At 39.4% G+C, this 16,202-nt stretch overlaps 1 protein-coding gene across 14 annotated transcripts in view; it reads left to right on the forward strand.

Moving 5' to 3' along the window:
- LMO7 (LIM domain 7) overlaps positions 1 to 16,202 on the forward strand; it is a 225,041-nt gene that overhangs the window by 195,820 nt on the left and 13,019 nt on the right. For 6 of the 14 annotated variants that reach the window (XM_047755677.1, XM_047755682.1, XM_047755672.1 and 3 more), the window contains 11 exons: positions 476 to 590; positions 1,662 to 1,823; positions 2,689 to 2,795; positions 3,777 to 3,837; positions 6,313 to 6,369; positions 8,269 to 8,294; positions 8,880 to 8,984; positions 9,584 to 9,676; positions 10,104 to 10,453; positions 11,649 to 11,714; positions 13,378 to 13,430. In XM_047755677.1, coding sequence (XP_047611633.1) covers positions 476 to 590; positions 1,662 to 1,823; positions 2,689 to 2,795; positions 3,777 to 3,837; positions 6,313 to 6,369; positions 8,269 to 8,294; positions 8,880 to 8,984; positions 9,584 to 9,676; positions 10,104 to 10,453; positions 11,649 to 11,714; positions 13,378 to 13,430 — 1,195 coding nt within the window. Of the gene's footprint in view, positions 1 to 475; positions 591 to 1,661; positions 1,824 to 2,607; positions 2,796 to 3,776; positions 3,838 to 6,312; positions 6,370 to 6,520; positions 6,563 to 8,268; positions 8,295 to 8,879; positions 8,985 to 9,583; positions 9,677 to 10,103; positions 10,454 to 11,648; positions 11,715 to 13,377; positions 13,431 to 16,202 lie in introns of all 14 variants that reach the window. The other 8 variants (XM_047755673.1, XM_047755675.1, XM_047755681.1 and 5 more) reach the window with 3 other exon arrangements.

Here is a 16,202-nt window from a genome sequence, read left to right on the forward strand (position 1 = left end):
TCCACCTATAAGTGAGATCTTACATGCTTGTCTTTGTCACTTATCTCACTTAGCATAATGTGCTCGAGGTCCATCCATGTTGTCACAAATGGCAGGATGTCCCCTTTCCCCATGGCTGATTAATATTCCACTGTGTGAACATGTGTATACACCACATCTTCTCCTTCCACTTCACTACTGAGTCATAACAAATGGGTCTGCAAAACCCAGTTATATGGTGGGCAAAAGCCTAGGCTTCATCAATATAAATCAACTGATGTAGCGTGTTCATGTGAAGAAAAATATCCATGGCTATGAAGGTTTCCCTTATTTTAGCAGCCAATGAATAAACTCAAGGAAAAAAGAATGAAGCTTCTGGTTGGTCATGAAATAATTTAGGTGTACCTTGCATGCAGCCTCCCTTCTTTCGCGGATAGACTTTCCTCCCTGTGGATGCCAAGGACACTTGATCCCACCGTTTCATGTTTGTTTTCAGGATCAGTTCAGTGATATGAGAATCAGCATAAACCAGACGCCTGGAAACAGTCTTGACTTTGGGTTTACCGTAAAATGGGCTTTTTCCGGGATCTTCGTAGCATCAGTTGAAGCAGGTAAACCATAGATTTAGCTCTGCTGAAGTTTCTTCTCCTTTCTTATCCTGTGCTGTTCCAAAACCCCCCACAGAAATGAGTTTATTTGAGGGAGGAGGAGAACACACATGTGAAAAATGCAGCAGTAAAGTGAAGAGACGTGTCCTCTTCCAGGAGATCGAGTTGGGGTGACAGATTACATGTTGTTTGTTCTCCTTGCCTAATTAATTTTAGTTTTGAAGAGTCTTAATTCTGTGGCTTTTAAAGAATTCATTCATCAAAATTCTAGGCTTACTATTTGGAAATATTAACAAACAATACTTAATTGAAGATTCAGAAAGAACTTTTCCCTGATCATCTGTGTTTGTGCTGGATCCATAGGTGCTATATAATCGATGTTTTCTGAGCATCTTAATGTGTCTATTGTCCATGGAGTCCTGAGGATGCTTTGGGACTTTTACAAAAGGATTGCCCCTCCCCCAGCCAGAGTTATACCAAATCAAGCCCAGGAAGTCTTAGCAAAATAGTACAAGGCCTAAAACTGAAATGAAGGCTCTTGTGTTTATGAGGAGTTCCTCATTTACATATTTTAGCTATATAAAAATGCATGTTTACTCTGGTTGTATCTTTGAAATTTCAAGGCTGCTTTAATTAGATAAGGGTAAATAGTAATTTTAAGCCATTTTATGTGGCCCTGTTTTCTTCTTCATTCCACAGTGCATTTAGATTTGGAAGCTAAGCTAAAGTGCAATGTATATTTCACATTTTTAATTTAAAATAATTAAAAATTCCTCCTTAGGAGGTTAACAAAGAAATTTTATTGAACAGATGGGTTTATCCTTTCTCCTTTAAATGTTAAGGAAGACACATACTATAGAATTTTTTAAAAATGCCTTCAGTTGCTTTGTAGTATCAAAGCTACTCAAATATTTGATAATGGTAATAAATTTTGTGACTCTTCTGCCCCTGAAAAAAATATGAGAAATGATTAGTTGAGATTAAGTCGTTTTTGCCTTAATTTAAATAAGCAGCGACTAGTAGAACATGTTTTTATTTTTTAATTGGTGGTTCAATTTATTTTGTTTTATTTAGGGAGCCCAGCAGAATTTTCTCAGCTACAGGTAGATGATGAAATTATTGCTGTCAACAACACCAAGTTTTCCTATAAGGACACAAAACGGTGGGAGGAAGCCATGGCTAATGCTCAGGAAACCGGAAACCTGGTGATGGATATCAGGCGCTATGGAAAGTCTGGTGAGTTGGCTACACCACTGTTTGGCTTTCTACATTGGGAACTGGTCTTTGGCAAGCGGTTGTAACAGTTTGCTGCAATAACATTTTTTCCCCCGCTTCATTCTACTTTTTCTTTTTTTTTTTTTTTGGCTTAGAGCTGTTCGTGGTTTTGTTGAGACAAATCTTGAATGATGCGTCTTTGGATGTTCTGTCTAAAAACCTTTCACTAGCAAATTTACTGAATTCTGCATTATTGGTTGCCCGATTTATATTTTGGACTGGCTGTGAATGCAAATATCAGCTGAAGACTCTTGTAATTTTATCTGCTTTGGGGAGTCATACAATATAGTGTTGAATATTAAGAATTATACTGTGGTTTCACTGTCTCTACAGCATCAGACTATATCTGCTGTAAGAAAGGACACGGGAGTCAATATTCCAGTTGTTCCTTCTCAAGGAACTTTCCATGTGTATTTCATTTTTGTGTTTCTCCGTTGTAGTTAGATGGAGAAGGATATTAAGGTTCCCCAGACCTTTGAATTTATGATATCAACATATAATATCCGGTCCTGGTTTACAGAAAGTTTCAGCAAATTTGCCAGTCTTTTCATTATTAACATGCTCTAACCTCGTGTCTTTGAAGGTGATCTATTGGTAAAAGGCTTACACTCTTCGTTTCTCTCACACACTGTCTGATTTGTGTGTCTTGTGTATGTGTATTTTGTATATGTTCATCCAGTAACTTTGTTCTTTCCACTTCAACATTTTATGTGTGCTCATTTCTTGATCTTCATGTGCCAATCAGACTGGGGCAAAGACCAGACTTCCCTGCCATTTACACGGCATAAAACCCTCAATCTCACCAGTATGGCTACCAAAATTATAGGTTCACCTGAAACAAAGTGGATCGATACAACTTCCGGAATTTACAGCTCAGAAAAATCTTCAAATCTATCAATAACAACTGATTTTTCAGAAAGCCTTCAGAATTCTGTAAGTATTTTGAGAAGTGGGCGTAGTAGATCAAAGCAATTGCAGAAAGTGTGGGAGGGGAAAAAAGAGCTTATTTTGTTTGAACAATTTTGATGTTACTTTAAAAACATAGATAATTGAATAAAGTGATTTACAGTATTGAGAATAAAATATATTTTTGAAAGTCATAAGGCATTGCTCATTAGTAATTTAGAGTCATAGTGAGCTATATAAGGGTAAAAATCAAGAGATCCCCTAGTGTTGTTTTGCAGATGTTTCTTATCAATCTTTCATCATCACACCCATCTCTCAGATCTTTGTGAATGTGAAGTAGTAATTAGGTAAAATTATACACTATAAATTTTCTATGCTTTCCTTAGTCTTTGCTGCTAAAATAAGTATAGTACTTGTGTGCAATTTAAAACCTCATGAAAGAGTCTTGGGTCTCATGTGGGTGAATTTGATGGGTAGACCTGCATCTATGGTTAAGAGATACTCAGTTACATTAGTTGATTAAACATAATTATAATGTAGAACTTTTTTAAGTATCAAAGTAATTTAAATTTTCAAGTAACTATGTTTATGTTGACTCTCAGATATAATTGCTGTAATGCTAAGATGCTCCCTTTTATCCAATAAGGAGATCCTGCTACCTGTGTAAGAAAAGTTTTAATTTTAGAGAACCCTATATGACTATGTTTCTTACTCATAAATATAACCCAAGTGGACTAATGATTATTTGGTCCATCATGTTTTTTTGGAAAATTAATTGACTGATTGAACTTAAAGCCGTCTGTGCTTGTAGTTGGTCCTTAATCCTCCTGCAAATAGTAAAGAATAATGAAAAAATTAAGTTCCTATCATATGTAAAAGGCTGCAGGGAATACATTAATGTCCTAAAAAAACCTCATCATTTAGAAGAAATTTAACGAGACATACATTTTATAAGCCCTAAGTCTAATTGGAGAGAATGTTGTTAACTGGCATTTTTATCCTTTCCAGAATACTGAATCCAGGGAAATCAATGGAATTCGTGATGAAAGCAATACTTTTGAGTCAAAAGGTAAACATTGCCGTTATAATTTAAATATAGGAAATTTAATTTCAAAATATAGGAAACGTCAGTATCAGTTTAAAAACATCACTCAAGTTCTGCTGTTATAAAAACTACTATCTGTGAGTGAACTCAAAACTGATCCACTGCAAGTTGAAACTCAAAGGTTAGCACACAGATCCAGTTGCAGCCAGGTGGAAGGGTCTTCAGTTCCAGTGTTGAATAGTCCAGGAACTGCAAACAAAGCTTTGGCAGCATGTCCAGGAGCTGTGAGTGCCCATGTGTATAAACCAAATAAGAAAGACTGGTTTTTCTGAGGCCAGCAACGTGCTTGCTATAGTGTGCAGGCAAAGGGAATCTTAGTTAAACGTGAAATAGTGGGAGCTCCTGTTGTGGCTCAGCGGATTAAGAACCTGACATAGTATCCTTGAGGATGCGGCTTCAATCCCTGGCCTTGCGCAGTGGGTAAAGGATCTGGTGTGGCCGCAAGCTGCAGCGTAGGTCATGGATGTGACTTGCACCCAGTGTTGCCATGGTGTACCTGTTGGCTGCAGCTCTGCTTCTGACCCCTAGCCCAGAAACTTCCATAGGCCGCCGGTGTGGACTTAACAAGCAAAAGCAAAAGGAAAAAAAAAAAAGGTGAAATAAGGAATGTGGTTTCCTTTCCCCCTCCATTGCTGTGAAAGGGACAAGCTTGGAAGCCGCTAGTAATAGGGAAATACCAATGACAGTAACAGTCATCAGCAAAAGGACCCATTTGTAATGAAAAACGAGACATAGCATCTAGAGAAATTTTGTGTTATGGAGTTATCACTCCCTTCCTCCTCCTGTCTATAAATAATTTAGCTACCACATGCTCTGTGCTGTTGCCCAGTCATACAAAATAAATAAGAACAATCTGGTCCACACAACAGGGAAAGAGATACAAAGAAGAGGAAACTTCTCTTAGCATTAACCTAACTAGACTGTCCCGCACAGGGCTGGGTTTTTTCAGTAGATTTGGTGGCTTTGAATCTGCATCTGCCAGTTCCTAATACCTTATGTCAAAGTCAAACCAAGTTTATGAATTTTCCTTCCTTTATTATTTATTTTTGTATTTAATTTCTGATAGTTAGAAGTGACTACATTTTTTAGATACATTTGATATTGCATTTTTTCTTTATCAAAAGAGTTTGTTTTAAGTGAACATGACATTTTTTTCTTTACGATGCTTTAATCTAAGATGTGCAAGTCCTGTTCTGTCAGTGACTCAAGCAGAGCACTTTGTAGTGACCGTGGGGTGATATGCAGCCCCTGTCAAATTTGAGCATTTTTCTTTAGATAAATACCAACTAGTATCAAATAATAATGCATTTACATTTTATGAATAAACTTACATATAATAATCATTCACCGTAATCTTGTGACAGATCTGTAGAAGTCTGAATATTTTTATTATCTGATTGAACTCTATTTGCTTTATTTAATTAATTAATTTATTTTTTGCTTTTTGAGGGCTGCACCCACAACACATGGAGGTTCCCAGGCTAGGGGTCTAATCAGAGCTACAGCTGCTGGCCGACACCACAGCCACAGCAATGCCAGATCCAAGCCACGTCTGTGACCTACACCACAGATGACAGCAACACCAGATCCTTAACCCACTGAGTGAGGCCAGGAATCAAACCCGCAACTTCATGGTTCCTGGTCGGATTCGTTTCTGCTACACCATGATGGGAACTCCATTATTTTTCTTAGTGATGTATAGTTGATTAACAATGTTGTGTTAGTTACAAGTACATAGCACATTCGGTTATACACACACACTTTTTCAGATACAAAATATTGTATATATTTCCCTCTGCTGTATAGTAGGTCCTTGTTGGTTATGTTTTTATATGTAGTGGCATGTATATGATCTCAAATTCCTGATCTATTTGCTCTATTTAAAGTTTGTGGCTCTAAGATCTTAGAGACTAGGACAAAATAGTCTAGTTAGAAAAACATTTTAATTTTAGAATTTATTCATAATCCTCTGGTGCTATTTATTTATTTTGTCCTCCTCCCCATTACTTTTAGTTCCTTTTTTACTTAGCATTCTTAGTTATAAACAGTTCTCCTAGTACTAGAAGAGATTTTGAATTGATTAACCTAAGCAAAAAAAAAAAAAATTAATTTCCATTTCCCAAAAGCTATATGATCTAGCACAGAAGATGGTACTTCTGCTTCTGTGAACCTAGGATGCTATTTGCTAAAATTCATTAATCAAAATATTAGTTCCTTTTACTAATATGAATGTCGTATAGGCTACTAAAACTGTGTCCGTCTTCGTGCCTTGAAATAATCCCTATCGGCTGTCAGTTTTGTCACTTAAAAAATAATATTGCTACAGATTGGAAAGCTGTATCAAGTATCATTTAGTTTTCCAGTGGTAAGAGATTAAAATGAATGACATGGCTATTGATGTATTTATTTATTTTTATTTTTTTTTGTATTTTCAACTAGCTTCTGAACCTATTTCTTTGAAAAACTTAAAAAGGCGATCACAATTTTTTGAACAAGGTAAACTACCAAGCTAACAATTCATGTACTTTCATGGAATTGTTCACACTTTCCATTCTTTCCTGATGGTCTGTGGTGCTGGGCACGGAGCCTCTTCAGTTCAGCTGTCAGTATGATCAAGCAACATAACCCATTTCCATTCTTTCCCTAGGGTCATCCAGCTTTTCTTACAGTTCATGGGTCTACCTCTGTGGTAATGGGTCTTTTCGTGTCCCTTGTATACCTCTGAAGTTTTTTTTTTTTTTTGGTTAATTAAAAAACATTGAGATGCTGTTTAAACACACACTTCTTGCCACTGGGTGACAGTAAGAAATGAGGAATTTCATTTATGCCTTACTGCTTCCTAAAAATTGCAAAATATGAGATTACACCAACATACAGTTGGCCAACTTTTAAAGAATCAAATTGAGGGTTATAAAAAATGCTCTTAATAAAGAGCAGAGCTGTTGATTGCCAGTGGGATGATGGCTTTGCAGTCTTGATAGGACTGCTCTCTGGACGTTGAAGTAAATTAAGGGTAAATTTTGGTTGCACCTGTGAGTGCGTGCATTCGGAGATGCTCTATGTTGGTGTAGTTGGGCAGCGCTGCTTTACAACGCTCTGTGCACGTGGCATTTCCTCCACTTTCACGTTTGTTTAATGATCTGTCTCCTGAATGCAGTTTGAACTCTGTGTTTTGCGGTCAAGAACTTAAAAGTAATACCCAACATTTGAGATGCAACGGCACAGTCAGTGGGCAGAGTGACGTTGTTGTCTAAAATGTTATTATTTCTTACTTTTAAGATTATCAAAAATCTTTACAAACTTGCCTTATGACATGATACTTCATGGATTGGTGCATTTGTGTTAGTCTCCTAGAGGTCTTCCTTTGGTGAATTAAGATCTCTTTTTGACCATAAATAGAAAGAGCTTAGCAGCTATGCATGTACAAGGGGCCTACTTGTGTCAGTATCCTTAGTGTTTTTAATGCTTTTTGTTACACTCCTGTTTTTTTTATGGCAATTTACTCACAACCATATGGAACTTTTAGCTCAAACTGGCTAAAATAAAACAACTCCCTTTTCTTTCTCCATTCTAAGTTTCACTTACTTTTCTTCAGCAGGCTATTTTAGGGAAGAATATTTTCCTAAATCTCAAAGCATTTTTCTTAAAAATATGATTGTATACTTGAGTCATTTGAAAGCTGAGGTTTCAGGAAAATAAAAAAAAAATAGTAAGATAGTATATTTTATGAAACTTGCTTACATGTTTATAATCATTGTGGAATCAGACACACAGAATTATGTAGCTCCCCCCAAGAAGAAAAAGAATAGCTCTCTGCCCCTAAGTTTACTCATGAAGTCTGAGCAACTGTGTTTCACATGCTAGGAGAGGGAAGGGAAATGTTTCTTGAACATGTTTGTTGGTGGCTTTTTTCAGAAAAGTGGCCCATTAGCAGTAAGACCTGAAAAATGTGACTTGCAGCTGTCACAGCGTAACTGAATAAGCAGCAAGTGAAAAATTTGGTTTTGGTAGGTGGTGTAACATTCAAAATTCAGTTTTCTTCTCTATTAGGCCAAACTATGAGAATACTACCCACCCTGTTAATAAAAGACCCCTGAAACCCTTTAGAAACACTCCAGTGACTCAGCTCAGCTCTAGCATCTAGAGCTGCGATGTAGCTTTGACATCCACTGTTGCTCTTCTTTTTACTGACTCAGATTGGAAGATGACTAACACACACATGAAGAGAGAAATCTGTTATTTGGAAAAAAAAAAAAACCCAACTGATGTCACTTAGTATACTGGCATAGAAACAGCTAGCGATCCAACTTCCTGAAAGGAATTATCTCATAGAAACGAAGACTTATATTGTACTTTTTTTTTTTTTTCTTTCCTTATCCACGGACTGCAACATAGGAAGCTCCGATTCTGTGGTGCCTGATGTAAGTAGTATTCACTGAGTTTTGGAATAAACAGGGAAGCCTTGGTGGGACTGAATCAGCACTCAGTAGTATCACTTACTATGTATTTTAAGCTGCATAAGAGTTTATCCAGGAGTGTCTTTCCAAGATGAAGAGACCTATTTTTTTAACTTGAAGTATGGTTCATTTACAATGTTGTGTTAGTTTCTGATGTACAGCAAAGCGGTTTAGTTGTACATATGTGTATTCTTTTTCATACTTTTTTCAATTATGGTTTATCACATACACCCTTGTGCTATGTAGTAGGACCTTGTTATTAATCCATCCTATATATAAAAGTTTGCGTCTGCTGACCCCAAACTCCCCATCCAACCATCTCCAGCCCCCTCCCCCTTGGCAACCACAAGTCTCTTCTCTGAGTTTGTTAGGGTTTCGTAGATAAGTTCATTTGCGTAGGAGACCTATTTTGAAACATAAGGCCACCTCTTCTTCCGTGCAGCATGGGCCAAGGGTGGTTTGAATAATTTATTATGCAAAGCACTTCAGTAGGTGACTTAATGAAGTAACATGTTCTTTGTTTGCACCTCTTCTCTTCTAACTGGGCAGCTTCCGGTCCCGACCATCAGTGCCCCGAGTCGCTGGGCATGGGATCCGGAGGAGGAGCGGAAGCGGCAGGAGCGGTGGCAGAAGGAGCAGGACCGCCTGCTGCAGGTAGAGCAGGGGAGTGCACCTCGGCGGGGACTAGGTCCCCTTTAACCGCTTTTCCTGCTCAGTAGATTGAGAAGCAACCTAAACAAAAATAATTAAAACGGCCAATAACCCCTAATTAACAAATCTCTTGATATGTTGCACTTTTTGTATGAAATAGTGACTTTTCCATTTTGAATGTTTTCAAATTATGTATTAGCCCCCCGTGTATCGTTTCGGGGAGTTCGCAGCACTGTGGTTTTGTGGTTTTTCTTATGCATGAGGGGTGTAGAGATGTGCAAGGGCCTCCACCCACCACAGCTGTATGCTTGGTCCCTTGCAGAGATATTCAGTGGCCCTTCCTGTTAGCAAGGGGCTTCAGTGAATTACAGCTGTGGTAAAGGGTGGACGTGGATTCAGTTCTGAGTGTCTGCCAGTTCCCAAGCCTGCCCTTTAGCCTAAGATGCGCTGTTTTCTACTTTAGGGATGCAGATCTGACGGGTTAAACCAATATCCTTGTTTTTAAAAACGGAAGTAAAGGGTAGAGCGAGCCGACCTGCGAACGAGAGATTGTTTAACATCATTAACCTATTAATTAACTAATATGCCATCTCGTCTTATAGGAGAAATATCAACGGGAGCAGGAGAAACTAAGGGAAGAGTGGCAGAGGGCTAAGCAGGAGGCTGAGAGAGAGAATTCCAAGTACTTGAACGAGGTAGTGTTGGACCGCGCCCTCTTCTTCCTTCTCTACCTTGTTGTTGAAATTCTCTGTACCATGGAAGCACCGCATTTCTTTTGGTTTTTGTCACACTTTCACCTACATTCACCTTCGTAGCTCTTTGAACATACCAGGAGCTGGTTTGTCCGAATTTCGCTTTGATGATTCAGCCTTTCTCCTAGTTCCTCTCCCGTATCACTAAATAATTCTATCCCTCGGCCCTAAGGGCATCTTCCTCTTCTTGTTACAGCTCCACCACCCATGTGAGATGTTGGTAGTGATAAAACTCTTAAGATGTTTTCAAGTGGAACTCTGGGCCGACTTTGATCAGTATCGTTTTACACTGACTGTCGACATTCTTTACCAAATGGTAAGAAATGCACACACAGATTTGGATGGATTTCTTTTCTCCCTGGTCCCATAGGAACTGATGGTCCTAAACTCAAACAGCATTTCTCTGGCCGCACGGGAGCCTGCCATTGCCACCCGGGGTGAGGAGTCCAAGTCCCGCGATAGGGAAGGAACCCGCGCCGAAGAGACGGGGCAGCAGCAGCAGGAGGAAGGAGCGAACGAGGACCAGGGAAAGACGCTGCAGGAACAGCTTGCCCTTGAGAGGGAGAGGAAGCTGAAGGAGCAGCAGGATCAGGAAGAGCAGGAGCAGAAGCAGCGTCAGGCAGAAGCTGAGAAGCAGAAGCGCCAGGCGGAGGCTGAGGAGCAAATGCGCCAGGCGGAGAGAGAGAGGGAAACATCCATCAAGATATACCAGTACAGAAGGTTGGTCCCCATGCCTAAAGGGCACATGTGATTTTTTTTTTTTTTTTCATTTGGCTTGGCTTAGCTGTATCCATTCCCCACCTCAGAGACACTTCATTGGTCCTCCAGCGCCCCACTGTCCCCCTCTACACAGGGGAACACAGGCAGACCGAAACCCTTGCCATTGTCATCTGGTCCCATCCCCTTCCTTCCTTGCTCAAAGGTCCCGTGGGGCTCTGTGTCACATTAGAACACCATCCAGAGTTCTTACCATGACCCTGATGGTGTGGATGAGCTGAGTCTCTGCCTTCTGGTCTACCCAGCTTCCTACCACCCTTCCCCTCACCTGGTCACTCAATTACACTGGGCGTCTTTGTCTTTCTTGAAAATGTCCAACTCCATCTGCCCTGAAACTCTTGCATTTTCTAATCCCTTATACCTGGCGAAGTCTTCCCTCACATGTTTGTAAGGCTAACTCATTTTCTTTAAGTCTCTGCTCGAATGTCACCTTCTCAAACCTTCCAGAATGTCTGAATTGAAATACATGCTTATTCCCTACCTCTTCTCTCCAGGATGCACTTCCCTGCTGTACCTTTGGCATTTATTTGCTTGTCTGTTAGCCTGCCTGTTCCACTAAAATGTATTATGAGGCAATAATTTTGTCTTGTTTACTTCAGTAGCCCAGCCCTGGAATAGTACTAGAACATAGCAGGCGCTCAGTGTACGTCTGTGGAATGAATGAATGGCAGATGTCTCTTGGTGGTCGTGATTTTGTCTTCTGCGGGGATAGATTGAAATTCTTCTGTTTTGTTTAGTTGTCAACCCAGAGATCTTCTCATAAAAGAGGCTAGAATAACAATGTTTTAATATCCTTTATATCTTTCTTTTTTTTTTTTTTTTTGGCTTTTGAGGGCTGCACCCTTGGCATATGGAAGCTCCCAGGCTAGGGGTTGAATCAGAGCTACAGCTGTTGGCCTATGTCACAGCCATGGCAACACGGGATCCGAGCCTTGTCTGTGACCTACACCACAACTCATGGCAACGCCAGATCTTCAACCCACTGAGCGAGACCAGGTCTCAAACCTGCAAACTCATGGTTACCAGTTGGATTCGTTTCCGCTGCGCCACAATGGGAATTTCTAATATCCATTTCTTAAAGCTCCAGGAAGACATTAAAATCTAATATTTTGACCACAAACTTTTCCCATTTTTTTAGGCCTGTTGATTCCTATGATATACCAAAGAGAGAAGAAGAATCTTCAGGTTTGCTTCCTAGTGACAGGTATGTAGAACTTTAATTGTAATTTGGTTGGAGTAACTGGCTTCCGATGGATATTTGGGGGATATGTGGGGGCTTGCCTAGATATTCAGATACCTGAAAATTTATGATGTCTTAAAATTTCCCCAAACATTAAATTTAATGTTTAATTTAAAAATGTGTTGCACTTGAAATCACCGAGGACTTCCGAACAGAGTCTGTCTGTATCTATCCAGTGTTTGACCATTAATTTTTGTTTCCACAGCTAAAATTTCTTGTTTTGGACGTTTGCCTTAGACATAAGGAAAGACTCATCTCTACAGGCAATCAGGATGATGGAATAGGGCTCAGAGTAGAAGGGGAGAAGAAAAGGAGTGGACAGAAAGGTAGTAATGGGCTGACATGAAGCTAGAAAAAATGTCTAGTAGTGGATGACCCTATTTATAATGAATGCTTCCGGGTAACTGTAGATCATCGAAATGTGCATCTCTCTTTTTTAAAGATATGCATTTATTTATATATTTAAAAAAGCTTTATTTATGTAACTCATTACTTTGAGAAAATAGATTGCCAGGAAAGGAACCCTTTTTTTTTTTTTTTTTTTGCTTTTTAGGGCCGCACGTGCAGCATACAGAGGTTCCCAGGTTAGGGGTCGAATTGGAGCTCCAGCTGCCAGCCACAGCCACAGCCACAGCAATGCCAGATCCGAGCCGTGTCTGCGACCTACACCACAGCTCACGGCAACACCAGATCCTTGACCCACTGAGCGAGGTCAGGGATCCAACCCACAACCTCATGGTTTCTAGTCAGGTTCATTTCCGCTGCACCATGACAGGAATGCCTGAGGAAAGGAAACTTAAGGAATCCTGGAAAAACACTGTGAGGCAGTTGTGATAAAGCATGCCCTAGAGGCATTAAGGAGTGTAGCTAGACATCATGCATTAAACGTATTTTCTTCTGTGTTCAGACAAGTGAAACCATTCATGAGTGTTGCTAACAGTTGTGACATATGTATAAAACATAATTATAGGTTGTATTGGTGTATTATATATGTTGTCTGCATGATAATGTATATTATTATTATTATTCATGATCATCCCTAGTATTTGACGTTATCGTGCCTAGTAAAGCGAGAATGAGACCAGCATGTGTTGATATTTAGACCTAAGGTTTACTTACACAGTCAGGCCTTTTCAGCAGTCGCCTACGCCCGTGTGCTCCCGGCCTTCTCTGGTGTGCTAGGATGGCATTTGGTGTTTCAGAGTCATACCCTCATGCCCCCAAAGTTGACTTCTTGGCCCTCGACAGCATGATGGAAGTGTTGACAGACTGATGTTAGGTGGTTCTGATGACAGATGCTTTGTTCCGCCTGGTAAGACTGAGATCTGGAAGAGGAGGGAGTTAAAGTATGCAGGTTGGTGAGAAATCCTAGGCTTTAACCATTAACAAACTGGAGAGGATTTTGACATACTTTTGTTTCTAGCATCAAGCGCTTCACTTTTTAGAGACGCCACTGTTCTCTGCTGGTTTGTGCAAGATGAAGAAGTCCTTGGTATGAAAGTAAATATGGCTCTCAGCAGACATGGGAAATCAATCAACTGCTTTCAAAAGTAATCTTTTTGGTGTTCTTCACAGATATGAAAAGGACGTTCTTAATGAGATGTATGTGATGTGTTCTGTGTTTTAGGAATAAGTCCAGATCGACCACTGAGCTGGATGATTACCCTGCAAATAAAAATGGTAATTGGATTTTTTTTTCAAAATTCTTCAGCATGATTACTTAGTTATGTTATCACACCCTAGGATCGGTATTTTAAGGTCAAGATATTTCAGGTTCATTAAGATTGCATAATTAAAATACTAGGGATTTTTAGCATTTGGGTATAAGAGCACAATTATCTTGTGCTTATTTTGGCTTTACTTTAGATGGAGGGAGTACTAAGAGATTAAAGTGGTTATAAATAGCTAAGGAAATATGTGGAACTTTTGCAAAGTGGTGCTGATACCATTTTGTACAGCAGATCTCATCTTGCCACCAATGAATCTGGATGGAAAATTTTCCTGTACCAGGGACATGGTACATAAACCTGAAATTGCATATAAACCTGAAATTGTACATTTAAATGACAGATTGTCAAATTCAAAATGACAGTGATTTCACTAACTTGGCAAAAATAGTTTGGAACCTGGCATTTTTCTTTTTTCTTTTTTTAATTTTTGAAGGACTTTTATTTTTTCCATTATAGTTGGTTGATGGTGTTCTGTCAATTTCTACTCCACAGCAAAGTGACTTGTCATACATACATGTGTATATGTACTTTTTCTCACATTATCCTCCATCATGTTCCATCACAAGTGACTAGGTATAGTTCCCTGTGCCAGACTGCAGACTCTCCTTACTTATTCACTCCAAATGTGGTAGTTTGCTTCTGTTAAGCCGAGATTCCCAGTCCACCCCACTCCCTCCCCCTCCCCCTCCCCCTTCCCCTTGGCAACCACAAGTCTGTTTTCCATGTCCATGAATTTCTTTTCTTTTTTTTTTAATTTTTTTAAATTTTTATAATTTTTTTTTTTATTGTCCCACTGTACAGCAAGGGGGTCAGGTTATCCTTACATGTATACATTACAATTACATTTTTCCCCCACCCTTTCTTCTGTTGCAACATGAGTATCTAGACAAAGTTCTCAATGCTACTCAGCAGGATCTCCTTGTAAGTCTATTCTAAGTTGTGTCTGATAAGCCCAAGCTCCTGATCCCTCCCACTCCCTCCCCCTCCCCCTCCCATCAGGCAGCCACAAGTCTCTTCTCCAAGTCCATGATTTTCTTTTCTGAGGAGATGTTCATTTGTGCTGGATATTAGATTCCAGTTATGAGTGATATCATATGGTACTTGTCTTTGTCTTTCTGGCTCATTTCACTCAGTATGAGATTCTCTAGTTCCATCCATGTTGCTGCAAATGGCATGATGTCATTCTTTTTTATGGCTGAGTAGTGTTCCATTGTGTATATATACCACATCTTCCGAATCCAATCCTCTGTCGATGGACATTTGGGTTGTTTCCATGTCTTGGCTATTGTGAATAGTGCTGCAATGAACATGTGGGTGCACGTGTCTCTTTTAGGTAGAGTTTTGTCCGGATAGATGCCCAAGAGTGGGATTGTGGGGTCATATGGAAGTTCTATGGATAGATTTCTAAGGTATCTCCAAACTGTTCTCCATAGTGGCTGTACCAGTTTACATTCCCAGCAACAGTGCAGGAGGGTTCCCTTTTCTCCACAGCCCCTCCAGCACTTGTTATTTGTGGATTTATTAATGATGGCCATTCTGACTGGTGAGAGGTGGTATCTCATGGTAGTTTTGATTTGCATTTCTCTTATAACCAGCGATGTTGAGCATTTTTTCATGTGTTTGTTGGCCATCTGTATATCTTCTTTGAAGAAATGTCTATTCAGGTCTTTTGCCCATTTTTCCATTGATTGATTGGCTTTTTTGCTGTTGGGTTGTATAAGTTGTTTATATATTCTAGAGATTAAGCCCTTGTCAGTTGCAGCATTTGAAACTATTTTCTCCCATTCTGAAAGTTGTCTTTTTGTTTTCTTTTGGGTTTCCTTTGCTGTGCAAAGGCTTTTCAGTTTGATGAGGTCCCATGGGTTTATTTTTGCTCTAATTTCTGTTGCTTTGGGGGACTGACCTGAGAACATATTCATGATGTTGATGTCAGAGAGTGTTTTGCCTATGTTTTCTTCTAGGAGTTTGATGGTGTCCTGTCGTATATTTAAGTCTTTCAGCCATTTTGAGTTTATTTTTGTGCATGGTGTGAGGGTGTGTTCTAGTTTCATTGCTTTGCGTGCAGCTGTCCAGGTTTCCCAGCAATGCTTGCTGAATAGACTTTCTTTTTCCCATTTGATGTTCTTGCCTCCCTTGTCAAAGATTAATTGACCATAGGTGTCAGGGTTTATTTCCGGATTCTCTATTCTGTTCCATTGGTCTGTCTGTCTGTTTTGATACCAGTACCACACTGTTTTGATGACTGTGGCTTTGTAGTATTTCTTGAAGTCTGGGAGAGTTATGCCTCCTGCTTGGTTTTTGTTTCTCAGGATTGCTTTGGCGATTCTGGGTCTTTTGTTGTTCCATATAAATGTTTGGATTGTTTGTTCTAGTTCTGTGAAAAATGTCCTGGGTAATTTGATAGGGATTGCATTGAATCTGTAGATTGCTTTGGGTAGTATGGCCATTTTTACAATATTGATTTTCCCAATCCAGGAACATGGAATATCTTTCCATTTCTTTACATCTTCTTTGATTTCTTTGATTAAAGTTTTGTAGTTCTCGGCATATAGGTCCTTTACCTCCTTGGTCAGGTGTATGCCGAGGTATTTGATTTTGTGAGGTGTAATTTTAAAAGGTATTATATTTTTGTATTCCTTTTCTAATATTTCATTGCTGGTATACAGAAATGCAACTGACTTCTGAATGTTAATCTTCTATCCTGCTACTTTGCTGATTTTAT

Source organism: Phacochoerus africanus, chromosome 13 (genome assembly GCF_016906955.1).
Source record: "Phacochoerus africanus isolate WHEZ1 chromosome 13, ROS_Pafr_v1, whole genome shotgun sequence".
Lineage (NCBI taxonomy): Eukaryota > Metazoa > Chordata > Mammalia > Artiodactyla > Suidae > Phacochoerus > Phacochoerus africanus.